We start from the raw sequence: 15838 nt of genomic DNA, 5'->3' as shown, positions 1-15838 counted from the left end.
TAGTTAGCAAATGTTATTAATTATTTCGTAAAGTTAAATATTGTTGAAGGTAATCTTGGCTGCAGTACTGTCTGTCTGGCAGGTGTTTTAGGGTCGGAGTAAAATGAGTCCATAGATCCATAGACAGGAGGCTTTTTCAGCGGTTTTTGGTACGACTTGCTTCTACAGTGAAGCTTCACATCGCGCTCTACTCTGTGTAAAAATAAAAAAAAATTACCTTAATAAAAGCTCTCTGAAAAACTGAGAATCGCCTCTGGCCTCACCCAGTTAGAACCTGCTCTCCAGTCCATGTTGTAGCTGCAGTTTATTTTTTTGATGTAGTTTCCTTAATAATCAAAATCAAAATCCTTGTCGTTTTATTAAGAGTGTCCTGGTGCGCAGCGGCTCATTAGATGGACGCTGCTGTATATTGACTGATAGCAGCTCTGCCTTCTTTGGTTCAGAAAAGCGCAGGTGAAATTATTTATTTTATTTTATCCACTTGGGGGGAAATGCCACTTCGAGGCTTCTTATTCCTGCCGTTGCCATGGTGAATCACGTTATCTGCAATCCATTGATCAGGGCTTTTTTTCATGCTCATGTTCAACAAATGGTTGATCCAACGCTGTGTTTAGTTACCTGACTGATATCACCTGTTCTAAAACTGGAAACACTGAGTATGACAGAGTGAAGTAGAACTACTGAGAGTAGCAGCTTTCTACTTAGGGTGGACCGGCCATTTTTTCCTTAACCGAGTCCAGAACAGAGACGCACATCGCAACCTGCCCAACTATAAAGCGTCTGCCCCACCCATTCATCACCGGTGCGCTCCGATCAGCACCGCTGCTCACAGAGCGAGACCGTGGAATACCGTCTCACCAGAGTTGCAAAATGGTATAAAATAACTTGGTTTATTATAATTTTGTTTACAGCTCAGCTTGGATTTTATTTTCTGCGCAGCATAAATTTGCTGCGCACGCGCGCAGCTTAGAGGAACACTGGTCAGACGGCAAGCTCAACACACCACACACAAACAGATTTCTCCTAAGATCATTCAGATGTCAGACTGGAAATCTTGCGAGTCCTCTCAAGATCAAACGTGAGTTCAGAGTTAATGAACATGGACGACCAGGAAGAATAATGGTGATAGTTTGTGGACTGATTTTAATGGAGAAAAAAAAAAAAAAAACACAATGAAAAGGCGCTGGTTAAAGAAGCAGAAACAATGCAAACGAGGGCTCTACGCTAGCTACACTATGAAATGGAGGAGAGTTTCTCTTGGGGAATCCCTCACCTCGCTTTGTGATTGGCTACACATCAAACTGTCCTCAAGGGACACCATACATGCTAGGATATTGGGCCAAGACAATCCCGATTTGTGGTCGGAGCGGTCCCCATGTTTCACCAAGTGGATCAGATAACTCTTAACACACCACATATGGCAGGGATATCTGTGAAGATTATCTTAAGAGACACGTCGATAATCGGTTCCTAAAAGAAGGGGGAGATCGGGGCGAAGACCGGGCAAAAAAATCCTGCCTTGTGAACCAGCCTTTTAGGAGAGAGTTACACAGGTGAGAGCCAAGGAAAGGCAACGCTTGCATCACAGTCAAAGAGAATCGAAATTAAAATAATTGAAAGATATGACTTACATTTTTTTGCAACATTTTCAGCTGAGATGCCACTGTGCCTTTTCAGAGTCTTAATTTTACTCCTTGTGAAAATTGACTGAGGGCTTTGAGCTGTTTGCGGCTGTTTATCCAAGGTGGGGAGGTCCTTCTCCTCTGTTGAAGCTTTCCTCTGCGGAGTATCCAGCTCCTTGGTATTTTGGACCTTTTTTAGATTTCCTTTAGGGATCAAGCCCAAGTAATACGCAAAACCCGGGTCGACCGATACCATTTCTGAAACACTGACCCTTTGAGGAGTTGCATCATTACCCTTAGGTGTCTCATTGTCAGAGTCCACTTTGGGTTTCTTACAACAAGCCTCGCTTTCTAGGTCAGCATCTTCCCTCTGTTGCTCTTTTAGGGTGAGAGCCAAGCTTCTCTTTCGTCTTGAAAGAACTGACTTTAACTTTCTCAGCAGGATTTCCCCCTTTGCTGAAACCCTGACGAAGCTTTCAAGCCGTTTGGCCTCATCTGTTTTGAGCGGAACACCATTTGTGTCGTTATTTCCTGGAAAAGCAGCATATAAGTTAGGAGTTAAAGGTACTTGAACACTGTCATCAACCGGTGGCGTTGAACCGTCTTCAGGATGGAGATGATGGGCTTCACCGTCAGCAGAGCTTGTGACTGAAGCTTCAGCCACTGCCGTCTCTAAAGCTGTGCCAAGCGGTTTGTCCATTACAACCGTCTCAGGAAGTTTCACTGGGACATTAGGCGACAACTTTTCAAGGCACTCGTCCTTTTTCGCACGCTGCATCGACTTAACATGATCAGAAAAGTCTACTGAGCCAAAAGGAAGCAAGATCCTTCCACATTCACTCATGATAGGCTTAAGGTCCCAGCGCTCTGTTTTCTTTCTTAAAGGTAAAGGCTCAACTCCCAGAAAAATTGAGCTTTCCAAACTCTCCAGTCCCACCTGTGACTTCTTCATTCCATTTTTGGCTGACTCAACGGCAGCGGCTCTCAGTTTCTTACTTTTCAAGGATAGTTTCCCAAATCTGCGCTTCCGCTTGTAAAGTTTCTTCGACTTGGGTTTTAAAGGATTTCTCAACTGAGGAAGATTTAATTCCTCTTTGTGCTGCTCTGTCCCGCAGTTTAAATCTTCAACCTCAGCTGAGGATATAACTGTCTTTAAACACAGACTCTTGACAGAGTTCTTAGAAACCTTTTTTCTCACTTTGGAACATTTTCTTCGTCGTTTCCTTCGCTTTGCACTCGTTTGGAGTTTGGTGACCACAGAGAAATCCAAAACCTTTTGTGGCTCATCAACGACGTTTACTTCTGCCGTTTGTAATTTGGCTATGGTTGAAAGGCCGGAAAGATGAAAGTCTGTATGCTTGGCTGCCGATACTTCATCAGGGACACTTGGTTCTGCGGAGGTTATTTTGACAATAAGCTCTGCAGGAAGATCCTCTGATGTTGGAGGAGTAAGTGGCTCTGGATCATCAGGCTTGCTCAGCTGTTCAGTGAGATCGGTACATTTTTCATCGTCTTTGGTAACTTCTTCACTTTGCAAATTGTCTGCCACTAAACTTTGAGACACAGGTATCGGAGCAATTTGTAATTCAGCACTTGGCAAAGCAATGTCCATAGATGCCTCAATATTACTGAGTGATTGCTCGTCTGCTAAACTGTCCTCTGCCTCCATGCCAACTGGGCTAGTTGGTGCCTCCTCAGGTGATGACAGACAGATGTAGACATCATCATCAAGTTCCTCTCTTCGCTCCTCTTGTCCCGATGCCAGTATTTCTGCAACCTTGGCAACTGGAAGTTGGAAGGAGGCTGGTTTGTTCAAGTAGGACGTAACGGTTTGCCATGTCCTGTTATTCCACTCGGGAGCTGAATAGAGATGTTTGTAGGCTTCTGCCACGTCATACTGATCCGGAAAGATGCTTAGCTCCCTTGAAGTTCTTAGGGGACTTGAAGGGAATCCTGGGTTTATCAGAGTAGCGTAGCTTTGCATGTGCAGAGCAAACGCCTCACAAAGCTCGTCGTTTGGGTCCGTGGATGTTTTCTCGGCTTCGCCCTCGGCATAGCTTAGTGCTGGTAGAACACGAAGAATTTCATGTGACAGTGTGGAGGTCTGCCCTACAGATTTTATGTCTGTGACAAAAGAAAACAAAAAATACAGTTTACTGATTTAAAAAAAAAAAAAAGAAAGAAGTTCTATGACAGAAACAAAGTAACATGGCTGAGTATTCCCCAATTGTTTACAAAGCACGTTTGCATCATTGATTGCACAGGGGATATGGGTGGAAATTTTAAGCAAAAACACCATGTGAAAATGAAAAGTGGTTTTTACTTGTGGCCCGAGATCTGCTCACCTCACTGTCATTCAATTAGGCGGCTTTTATTCCTACAACAGGACAAGACGGGTTCTCGTGGCGAGAATTCAGCTTGCAGGCAAGGTTCACTTTTTACCAATTTGTTGGGGAAATTGTTCGCACTAGATTTTATTTATGGGTATCAGAATAAAGGGAACTGAATAAAAATGCAAGCCAATCTTTATTTGTAAAAAAAGAAAAAAAAGTTTATTAATTCTAGGGATAAAAAAGCAGAGAAGTCCGTATAATGGGTCAAAGGCAAAGTTTCCAGGGCCAATCTTTTCGCCAGGGTGGAAAGGTTGATTTCATGATGAAAAGTATGGGCCTTAAAGCATTTTCCTATATCTTAATCATGTAAAGCACTTTGCATTGTCTTTGTACTGAAATGTGCTATACCGATAAATTTGCCTCGCCTTGCCTAAAACTAGTTTATATTTGACATGAAAATCCAGACAAAATTAGTGTCACACTTTAAATCATTTAGGTAAAAAGAAAACTGATTACATCAAAATGTAATTCAGACTATAATCACCTTTCGTTATAACCCGTGAGTCAGGAAACAAAAAGAGGCCTTTCATAACCTCTACCGAAGCAGACTCAACATCTAGAACGAAAAATAAATGTTAACGTCATTAATGAGCCTATCATAAAGAAATTAGTGTTGCAAGTGACAACCTGTATACAGTCTATTTTCCATAGCTTACCGTCATATCTGAGGAAGTGCGATGAGTGAATAAAGTTAAGAAATCCTCCATCGTTTAAAGGCACACAAAGAGCCTGTGCAAATGTAAGCAAGTTTTTTTTTTATGTTAGAGATAGAAGTAAACTTACCACAACATCAAAAACTGAATCTAGTGCTACATGCAAAGGGGAGAATTTCTGTTTTTATTCTACTGATTATACTGGAGCTGTTCAGCCGTAGGAGCATGTTCAGTAAACAGTTCTTACTTCCACGCTGCAAAACTGAGCAACACAGAAAGTCATTCAAGTCAAGCTGTACAATGCAGCCATATACAATTTATTAACCCAAAACTATTTTGGGCAGATCCACCTGATAAAATAAGATGAAAACAACATTTAATGATTGGAATCTAACAAATTAGGTGTAAACGTTTGCAAGGCACTCTGTATAAGAATCTCATATATAGCTTATTCATATTTATCTTTGCCATTTAAATGTTTGTTTTATTTTAGTAAGTTTGCCTCTTAACACTTTTATACATGTTTTCTACATGACTCTGGAGGTTCGTGGCAAAGTTACATTTCCCTCCTGAGACGGATAAAGTGATTTCTGACTCTACCGACAGTTACTACAGACAAGCATTAAAAACAAAGATATTTAATAATAGTTTTACAGCTTTACTGTATGAACTTTCAAGGACCTGCTGGGCTGTGGGTTTGCTGTATATGACCTGAAATGTATAACTGTGTTTCTTTGTGTTATTCCTCTTTTGTAATCAGTAACTAGGCTGGACCGACTCACAATTTCTTTCTCCCTGATCTCCGAGAGGAGCAGAGCAAAGGAGTTGGCTTCGTTGGCTTCGGAGGGCACAAAGTCACACAAACTACAGTAAAAGCCTTCCAAAAAGACTGAAAGAGATAAGAAAACAAAAAAAGATTGACCTGTGTTAACATATGAATCACTCCATGGCTTGTTTTGAATGTGTAAAAAAAAAGCTGGATGTTTTTTTTGTAAGAAAGGCATCTAAACATACCTTCCTCAGTATAACTTGTTTCAAAAACCGCTCTTGGCAAAAGGTCTCGCAGAACTGACATGTGAATGGCTTGCTTAACCTTGATCACTGGTGGGCTTAAAACAGAAAAAGAAAACCAAATATTAGACTACATTTTTATGAATTAGACAATAAAATGCTAAATCGATTTTTAAAGTGCAGATTTGACTTACAGCTGTGCAGGAATAGAGGCCCCTGCAGCAGAAATTAGCTCAACATGGTAAAAATGGCTCTCTATCAGAAGCTGACCCCTCCATGGCAAGTAGTGACTAACTGAAAAAATAAATAAATAAATACAGCAACAATTAAAAAAATGGTCCATTGTTATATAACTGAACAAGTAATGACAAAACCTAACTGTTGGTTAAATGATGACGGCGATAACTACGTGCAAGGTGAATAATGCATTCATCTAGCTCCTTTTACTAGAACCTTGACCTACAGTAGAAACCAAGGTTTCCAATTACAACAAACTGCTCTTTAGAAAGTTTATTTTTCACCAGCTAAAGCAATTTTAATCCTGCATCAAGCTTTTAAGATTTAAAGCCCCAAAATCATTTCTAAAGGGCAACCTGTTGTCAGGATTTAGTTTCTGGGCTTTTGTCTGAGACCCTGTAGAGGCGCCAGCGGGGTGGCAGAGGGTGTGGCTGCCCCGGGCCCACGGTTATGAAGGGGCCCACCGCCAGACTGATGGTGATAAAAAACAAACAAAAAAAAACTTGAATAGCTGGTCTCTTGAGGCTGTCACACGGCAGGATAATTAGCCCTAATTTTGCCCCTTCCCCTTCCCCTTCCGACAGGCCTCGGCTATCTTAGGAGAAATTCCTGTCAGAGTGATCTGGTCCGGTCAGAAGAACGGGAATCGTTAAAATCAAATCGGGAATATTCAACATGTTGGATCGTCTAGGTCCAAACGAGCAGGCCAAACGAGGACAAACGAGCAGGCGGCTTGTCGAATGTGACATGCAGCCAAACAGAAAGCGATGCGAGTGGCCCGTTTGCGTTGTTATGTTTTCTCCATTAAAGTCAGTCCACAAACTATCATCGTTGTTCTTTCTGGTCGTCCGTGTTTATCTACTCTGAACTCACATTTGATCCTGACAGGTTTCGCAAGATTTCCCGTCTGACATCTGAATGACCCTGAGTGAAGTCTGTATGTGTGGTGTGTTGTGCTTGCCGTCTGACCGGACAACACACCCTGTACGAGCAAACCTGTTTCATCTACGACCCACCCCATCACCACAAAAACACACACACACTGCAAAAAGCACTTTAGGAGGCCGATGGTTGCTGAGAGCTGCATGGGTGTGAGCGTAGGAGTGCAGCCATTCAGCACCTAAGAGGGAGGTGTAGTCAATCTCACCTGCAGGTTATAGTGGAAAGCAACGCTCAGTCTAAAACGGCATATTGGTCAGTCACAGTGTTGTAGTACTCGAGTGCGAGACTCGAACTCGAGTCCGAGTCATTAGCTAAATTTAGAGACTCGTGACTTGACTTGGACTTGAGCACTGATGACTCGAACTTGGACTCGGACTCCTACATTCAGATCATTCTGACTAGGAAATTGAGAAAAAGACTCAACTTTTTTTTTTATATCATTAGGCTATGATTTTAATATGTCATTAGAATATTTGGTGTATAATTTTAATATCTAAATTATTAGTGCAATGTGGTGGAGTGTGGATTTTTTTTTAGTTTAAAAACATGTAGGCTATGCTTACTTTAGTGCGGAACTTGGACTCGACTTGGATCAATAGTGACTTGACTCAGACTCGACTCAGATTTTTTTTAATGACTTGGACTTGAACACTGGAGACTCGAACCTGGACACGGACTCGAGGCATAGTGACTTGACTACAACACTGGTCAGTCATCACCATTAGCCAAGAAGTATTTGAACTTTGGAATCGCGTTTCCCCCACAAGGTCTTCCAACTATGCCGATGCATGCACCGCGCAGCCTTACGCACGGTTGGGTTTGACCATTTGTCACACAGCTTGTCACAATAATCGGTTTATCGGTGGAATATGCCAATTAGGTGATTATCAGGAGATCTGATGGCTGAAAACACCGATAAAATGTTGTGTGGGCTATTATTTACGATGACTTATGCACTGCTTACGATGAACTTGATCTATGATTAAAGTGTGATATAGAGTGAAATAAAAATTTGAAAGGAATCATGGTGCAGTTTGATTGCGATTCACCACTTTACCATCTGCGTCGCCAATTTCCTCATCTCCAATTTTGTTTTCCCAGAACTGTTTGCTTTTTTAAGTACAGAATACATACAAAACCGGAGTTGCATGCAGTATGATGAAATGTTATATACACAACACAGAACAAGTGCCCTTTAGGTCTCTTTACAGTTCAAGCAGCCCTAGACCTCTTCAAAGTAAAACTGCACGGTAAAATCAATACTCTCAAAACAATTGAGATTACTCAAACAGTTCTTTGTGCTTACTCATGGTTTAGTTGTATGCTCGTTCTCCGCTTGGACAATATTTCTTCTGACGTATGTCATCGTTGCATTTGCATCAGTAAAATTCATTTCCACTCCATTAAATGTAATGCGAAGCCTTGCTGGGTACACGATGCCCTTAAAAAAGTCCTTCCTTGCCACGTAGAACCTGCCTGACCTCATTGAAAGCAGCTCTAGCTTTAGCGACGCCCGTAGTATAGTCAGGAAACACTGCGATGCTCGTCCCGTTGCATCAACTTCAGTGAAGTCCCGGAAGTAGTGGAGCTTGGCGATAATGGCACATGGCTTGCCGTCCGTCTTCAGAGGCCTCAGGGTTCTGTGTGAGCTGTCCACAAGAACCTCTTTATCCATTTGTAAGGCCTTCTTTTAGCAGCCTTGCTACAACGGTTGTAGTGCTTGTGTTGTTTCCTTCAGGCACTCCAATTATTCGGATCCTGTACCTCCGCATTTTCGCCTCCATGACTTCACATTTGTTTCTAAGCACAGTCACCTCCGTGGACAAAACAGTCAACTCATGAACCCATGAAGACAAACATCTTTCCATTTCTTTTACGTGTGTAATGCACTTAGCTCAATCTTGAGGGATGAAAAATGAGTAGCATTTGCGTTTTTCATATCTGTCTTTATTACTTCTGTAAGCTTTGAGCAATAGTAGGATGTCAGACTTCACTGTTTCCGCGTTAATCTCCAGTCCGGGTTCAGAGCGGTCGTAGTTAGCATCGAGGCTATGCTAGGTTGTACCTTAGCCGACTCTTCGTTTTTGTTTTTCCACTGTTTCGTTGCCATTTGTACCCCAATTCCGGTATATTCTCCTTACACGTGCGTTCACCAAGTAGATTTGTTGTAGCTTATTAGACTACCAAGCACATTGAAGCTTAAAATCAGAAGTTTGACAGGGCTCCGGAAAAAAAAAAAAAAAAAAAAAACATCCTACTCCATCACCTGCTCAACAGCGCCCCTGTCTCCAAATTTTTAAAAACATTTTTTTATAGATCCCAACTTTTGCGTGGAAAGTAAGGTATGTACGTTTGAGGCGCCATTTTGTGTGTACAAAAGATTTATAAATGAGACCCCAGATCCGTAATATGAATTTTTAGCAAGTAAAATAGCCAAAAATGGCCCACAGTACAAATCCCCGCCTCCTCTGTAATGGCTGGCTCCGTGCCTACTGAGACCTTAAGGGTGGTAAAAGTAAGCGGTGCCCACTAATGCGGACACCCAGGGCAGTCTTTTCATTAAGCATGTGTGTGTTTTCATACCGTGTTCCTATCAGACCATAAAGAGAAAAGCTAAATCAAATCAACGACTATTGCAATCATTTGAGAGTGGACTGAATGCACACTAAAGTTTGCTTTATGCTTGACGCAGGTGGGTTCCGTGCATAAATGAGACATGCGGACTCGTCTGCATCATTTATGCTCCGTGCCGCTCTTCCTCTGAAGTAGCACTATTCTCCTACACTCTAGAGGGCAGCGTTGCGCTCCTGCGCCAAGCGTACCACACCCCACAACACGTAGAAGTAGAAAACACATTTGTTTCCAATATTTAAGCCTCTTACTTTCTTCCAAGCGCAATGGCGATTTCTGTCCAGGAACTGTTAATTTGTTGATCACGATCTTTTTGGGCCGAATCATAAAGATGTTTATATTTACGAACCTCCGCCAGAAGGAGCGCTTGCTTGTCTGCCATGTTTTCAGCGCGGTAACGTTGGCTCATTCGTGCAGGCGCAAACAGAATGACTTCCGGGAAGGCAAATTCTAGTTTTCCTTACTTTTGTCTTCTTTTACCTGATTGTAAGTGGGGTGATTATTTTTGTATTTCGTTATAATCATGTGAATACTGCATGATTCAAAGGCAATACCAAAAATACAGACAAAAATGCTTAAATCGCATTTCGATGGATGTTTTGACTGCTCTGAGCATGTACAATGAATACATCACACAGTGAAAGTTTTAATTCATTTGAATTTTCTCTGAAATGAACTGTGTACTCCAACAGTGTTGAAAACAAAATGGATCAGTTTGCAGTCTTTCATCACCTACAGTTACGTTTTTTGTAAGAAATAAACGATGTAGTCACCATAACAAGGTCTTCTTCCATGTTTAATGGGTCCACCAATACATAACAGCACAATAGGTTTAATAAACAATTTTCTACTACAATATATTTTTTCGTACAAAATAATGATAGTTGTTATCAAGAGAATTATAGCCTGTTGTAGGAAATTATAGAAATACATTTTTTCGGTCCTGTTTAAACTAATAAACCGCATTTAACGGGAATCCGGAAGTTATTCTGTTCATGCATGCCCAAAGGAGCTAATCTACGGATCGTGCTGCTGGTACAGATTGGGCAGGGACAGTCCAGAAGTTATTCCAGGTACACGGAGCGTGGAAGCCAAAATAACGTCATTTGGCCATGCGGACCTTGCGGGAATGCGTCAAGCATAAAGCAACCTTAAGTACCCAGCCGATTCAATCAAAAGACATGTGTAAGAAAGAAATTAGCCATATTTGAAGGGATAAAGGGGAGCTGAGCATGGGTAAATGATTAAATAGCTTCTTTCTTAAAAGAGTATTAAGAATTTTTCCTTTATCAAGGGAGTAATTGCAAAGCATATTAGCTACTAAGACGTTTACCGAACAGGAAATGAGTGTGATTTTAAAACAACCTTTATTGTTTGCAGTGGTTCACATCTTACTTACCCTGTTTTTCCACCTCACTAAAAAGAGAAATAGGGACAGAATTAAAATCAGTTTAAAAGTATAATATTAAACATATGTAACTAAGGACAACATGTTGTATCCACTTAATGAGAATGACACTAAGGCGATATAGTACCTTCTCTCTTGTAGGACAGCGGATGCTTTTGTGTCCATGTACGAAAATGACACAACAGCAAACGGATACGCGGCGCTCAGAGGCCGAGATGCTCCACTGCTTCCATCCGGTGGCGCCTCATACAAGTAGAACTGAAGGGGCAAAATAAAATGCTCTTAAGCTGTGCGGTGTCTGCGTCGACCCTACGCTCAACACAACTGTGTCAAGCGAAGCGCTCTCAAAGACTGAAATCGTACCTGAGTTCTCTCAAACGCAAGGAAGGAGCTGGTTTTGGCAGACACAGTGGGCAACTGTTCCGACACATGACAGTCAAAGCCCACAGTGGGTTCTGTGAAATTTTGTGTGTAGTTCTCGGCAACGCTTTTGACTTTACCCTTTATCAAGGAACAAACAAATAAACAAATAAATAAATAAAAGTATTAGCAAATGGACATACCTCCATGTTATTTTTTTCAGTACCTTTGTCAGCCTGATGATGGCGATGTATCCAGATTTGCCATGATACCAGCGATTTAGGTCCAAGCAATCCGAGTACATGGATATATAAACACCTTTGAGAGGAGAAAACTTTCACTTTAATACATGCTTTTGGACAAAAGTAAAAAAACAAACAAAAAAACAGCAATATTTGTTTGATGTCGTCAATGAACAAAACATTTCAGTCTTCAGTGTGAAGGGTCAAAACGAAGGTCACCATAAATCTGACACACCTACAGCGGAACAACCACACCCTGCAGGAAGACTGTGTCACTATTGTGAGAGACACGCCTAACGCAGGGCAAAAGAGTCAGAATGATCTCATTCAGTTTAGGCCGGCCAGAAGTATGACACTTTTCTTCAGCCTCTGTTGTTACAGAATGCAGAACTTAATATAGAAACACATGGGACATAACTCACCCACTAAATAAACAAACATTTTTTATTCTTATTAAACTGTAATAAAAAAAAATCTGTATCTTGAAAAATATCATGTGGTCTATGAAAAACCTGAACAGAACAAAAAAAGTGAAATCCATGAAGGTTTTGAAAGTTACTTTAAAAAAAGAAGAAGAAAAGAAAGTCACTAATCTGGTTTTAGTGGGAAACATAAGAAACTAAAAAAACCTGACTGGTGGGTTCCCTTTTTCACCGTGCTTTGCAGTTTACAGAAACAGAGCTCCTGAAACAGGAAATAGATCTAATAATAGGGAATACTGAGGCTCTTCTGCAGCTACCTCACAATGTATACCACTAAAATTATTAGATCGAGTTAATTTTAACACTGCGAAATGAAGTGCACACCACGACTACGTTCAGCGACACACAACACAATAAAAAGCTTTAGTTTCTTGGCGGAAAAAAAGACTTTTATATAAACAAACACCAAAAACAAATAGCGCTTCAACTTTATAGTTACCTAGACAAAAAAAAAACAAAAAAAAAAAAAAACGAGAGAAACAAAAATATTGCTGCTAAAGTCTAATGAAGCACCTTATCGTGACCCCCTCTTTTTTCTCTCTTTTTTTTTCCCCACAGTAAATACAGTTCAGAAACCTGCAAAATTACAGTTTCACTTTCAATTCAGGGTTTGTTTTTTTCACTTTCATTTGTATACATTAATAGGGCTCTTGAAACTTGCTTTCACTTTCAGAGGCACTGGACTATCAGGCAACAACAGCTTCCCATTTGGAGGACGGGTTCGGACTTATTTTAAACTAAAAAAAAAAGGAAAATATTTTTAATGGTGAGTCCATCCGAAGTTTATTCACACTTAAAATCTGAAATCTCGTAGTCCCGGTCGTATTCGCACGGTTACGTCAGACCTCGGGCCATAGAAGAAGAAGAAGAAAAATAAAAGTAAGCGTCGTCGTTTACCTTTTGCTGGATCTCCCAAAGTTGTGCAAGTGTTGTTTCCGGAGATTACGCCGGTTTCTGCGACCGCGTTAGCCTGCAAAATCGTCAAAAAACGTCAAAAACAGCGGACACCGTGAAGCGGGACCGAGATTTGCTCCAAATGTAGCCTCTCCGGGCCGCGCACATCACGCCCAGGCCGTACCTTGCTGCCGTCGTCGAACAACAAAAAGCCGTATGTTTCCTGGAGCTCCTCTTCTGAGTACCCTGCGTTTCTTTTAACCTCTCGAAACGCGTTGTACTGAAAACGAGAAGGGGGGGGAATAAATCAATCCGAAAGCCGCTATAGACATGCAACAACTGCGGACTTAAACTTGTTTGTTTTTACTTATTATAATTTACAGGGAGGGGGAAAAAGTATTTTATTATTATTATTATTATTATTATTATTATTATTATTATTATTATTAATACATAACATCTAACACACAGTGTAGTTTAATATGAACCACTTCCTGTTGTGTTTGGTTAGGGAGCCACAGAGCTGACCTTGTCTTCCAGGTCGGGGTTCTTGACTAAAAGTGCAGACTTGTATCGGAAGGACAGCTCTGATTCCTCGTACAAGTACGCGTCCTGAAGTGGAGCCAGGATTTTGCTCTGAAAGTCCTCCGACGATTCCGACACGGGTATTAAAATACCTGCATCGTAAATAGAAAAAGAGAAAATAATAATAATAATAATTCATGGGAAATGGCGAAACATTCACAGGGAGCTGGAAAATTACAGATGACTGCAGTCAGCGAGCTGGGGGAGAGGAGGAGGAAAAAAAAAAAGATTTCACAATCCTGGGACAGGCTGACCCGTGCTAACCAACACCTAGCATTTTAGGTGTACATTTCCCTATAACGTGGGTTAATGGGGCTTAAAATATCAGCCAACCGTCACACAGGGATATTTCCATTTAATGTCCCATTTTTTCCACGTTTACAAGTCGGAAAACATAAATAAGCTCGTCACCTTCGCCAGACGCAGCACCATTTCCACTTTCCATTGCTTATGAAATCAGTCCTTCTTTCTTCCCTGGTCTTTTTAAACAGTTACCCCCGGGTTTAAACATGACAAGCGACCCACGAATCCCGAAAACAGCCGAGGCTCCCTGTAGTCTCCCTCTGTGCTTGTCGCCACGGTTCCAACTGACAACCAGGAAGTTAGAAAATCCTTGGTCCAAAGACGACGAAGAAAACGTCTGTTCGCGTTTGATTCACTTTCCCCTCGCTTCCCCAAACGGCACGCGTTCTTAGCTGCGAAACTTCTTCGGTCCGGCGGAAGGCCCCCGGTACGGACAGCCGACGTCTGCGTCCTCCGCGTAGAAAAAGAAACAGAAACCTATCGAGTTGAAAGCGTCCATCTTGAAAGTGTGCACCAAAACTACGGAGTGGCGCTGTGTGACGTTCATGAACGATCCGATTCTTTTGAGCGGCTCGTTAACCTGAACGATAGAACTGTTGGCGAAAGTCGTTGTTTACTGCACTAGACACCTTTTTAACTTAATTTAATTTTTAGATTATTTCTATATTTTTACTCAGGCGGCTAATTATATTAACATAAAGTGGTTTTAAATTAAAATACAAATCTCATTTACTACAGGCCATTGAAATTTTGTGAATTTGACATACACATGCCAGGTTTCCGAAATTTAATATATTCCACAATATATTAGGTGGAAATGGCTTGCTCCACAAAATATCTATATTTTAAAAAATGATAATTTAAACAGCTCTTTTGAACAGATCCTGAAGATTTGGTTCCTTTAAAGGAGTCATAACACTCCTACTGAGCAAGCTGCTGCTGCAGCTGGAGCTAAAGTGAAGCTAATTTGAATTTATGACATTGCCATCTTCACATTTTTATTTATTAATTATAATATGGCAAGGAGTGAGACAGTTCTGTGTGTGGAGAGCGTGATGTGTTCTGTACTGGCTATGGCCAAAAGCAGCTGGATCAAAGAGTTTAAGGCTTTAAAGTAGGCAACGTTTGTATAAACGTTTGTGTAAATGTATTTTTTACATATTTAATAAAATTGTCACTATGTCCTGACATAGTAAGATATGAGACATAGACATCATATTCGTAGACGCCTCGTTGGGCGCGGGTTCGTACGTCAACGTCACCGCCATATTGTGGAAGAAAGAAGTTAAGTGGAAATGTACCAACTGATTTATATATATATATATATATATATATATATATATATATATATATATATATATATATATATATATATATACATATGTGTGTGTGTTTGTGTATGTGTTATGAATATAAAAGTCAATTGGTTAAATCTAAACATTGTGGTCTTCATTATTTCATAAAACCGTGTCACATGTGAATCTTTTAACTTCTGGTATAGTCACAGATTAGGAACAAACGTTTTGGGGGAGTATTAAAGAGAAAGTTACTAATATGAGGGAAAAAAAGTCCTAGGACAATAAAGTAAAAAAAAAAAAAAGACAAAAGTGGTAATATTATGAAAAAAACTTCATATGAGAATTAAGGGGGAACATTTCCAAAATAGTCACAGTTTGCAGAACTATTTCAGTCCTGGAGTAATAGGGCCAGGTTAGATTATTTTAATTATTTTTATTCTTTACGAGTATAAAGTCAGGAGAATGAAGCCAAAGGGATATGAAAAAAAAAACTCGTAATATTGCAAAAATAAAAATATTACGAAAATAAAGTATGTTCTGAGATTAAACTCCTTCTGATACTCTTTAAGTGACTCAGACTAACTGCAGATTTGCCACATTCAACATGGCAGACGCTCTGACGCATGTCAGAGGCAGAACCTGCCCAACGAGACGTCTATGTATATGATGTCTGATATGAGAGATAATCTGAGAAAATAAACTCAAGCTTCTCTAGATCCTCCTAGAGGTCCTGATTACCATTTACGGGAATACACTGCTCCAGAGCAAAAACAACCA

The 15838-nt window shown here is 40.6% G+C and overlaps 1 protein-coding gene across 2 annotated transcripts in view; it reads right to left on the bottom strand.

The window, feature by feature from the left end:
• The window catches only part of tasor2 (transcription activation suppressor family member 2), a 32267-nt gene extending 17984 nt beyond the window's left edge, over positions 1-14283 (bottom strand). For both annotated transcript variants that reach the window (XM_021307405.2, XM_021307406.2), the window contains exons 1-14: positions 13872-14283; positions 13404-13552; positions 13060-13155; positions 12879-12951; positions 11484-11575; positions 11261-11398; positions 11025-11155; positions 10889-10905; positions 5874-5973; positions 5683-5777; positions 5451-5557; positions 4672-4744; positions 4500-4571; positions 1632-3746 (exon numbers count right to left, since the gene is read on the bottom strand). In XM_021307405.2, coding sequence (XP_021163080.2) covers positions 1632-3746; positions 4500-4571; positions 4672-4744; positions 5451-5557; positions 5683-5777; positions 5874-5973; positions 10889-10905; positions 11025-11155; positions 11261-11398; positions 11484-11575; positions 12879-12951; positions 13060-13155; positions 13404-13552; positions 13872-13905 — 3292 coding nt within the window. In that variant the 5' untranslated portion in view covers positions 13906-14283. The remainder of the gene's footprint in view (positions 1-1631; positions 3747-4499; positions 4572-4671; positions 4745-5450; positions 5558-5682; positions 5778-5873; positions 5974-10888; positions 10906-11024; positions 11156-11260; positions 11399-11483; positions 11576-12878; positions 12952-13059; positions 13156-13403; positions 13553-13871) is intronic.
• Between the last annotated feature and the right edge of the window lie 1555 nt (positions 14284-15838).

Source organism: Fundulus heteroclitus, chromosome 2 (genome assembly GCF_011125445.2).
Source record: "Fundulus heteroclitus isolate FHET01 chromosome 2, MU-UCD_Fhet_4.1, whole genome shotgun sequence".
In the NCBI taxonomy this organism is placed as follows: domain Eukaryota; kingdom Metazoa; phylum Chordata; class Actinopteri; order Cyprinodontiformes; family Fundulidae; genus Fundulus; species Fundulus heteroclitus.
This window is presented reverse-complemented; position numbering and strand designations above follow the sequence as displayed.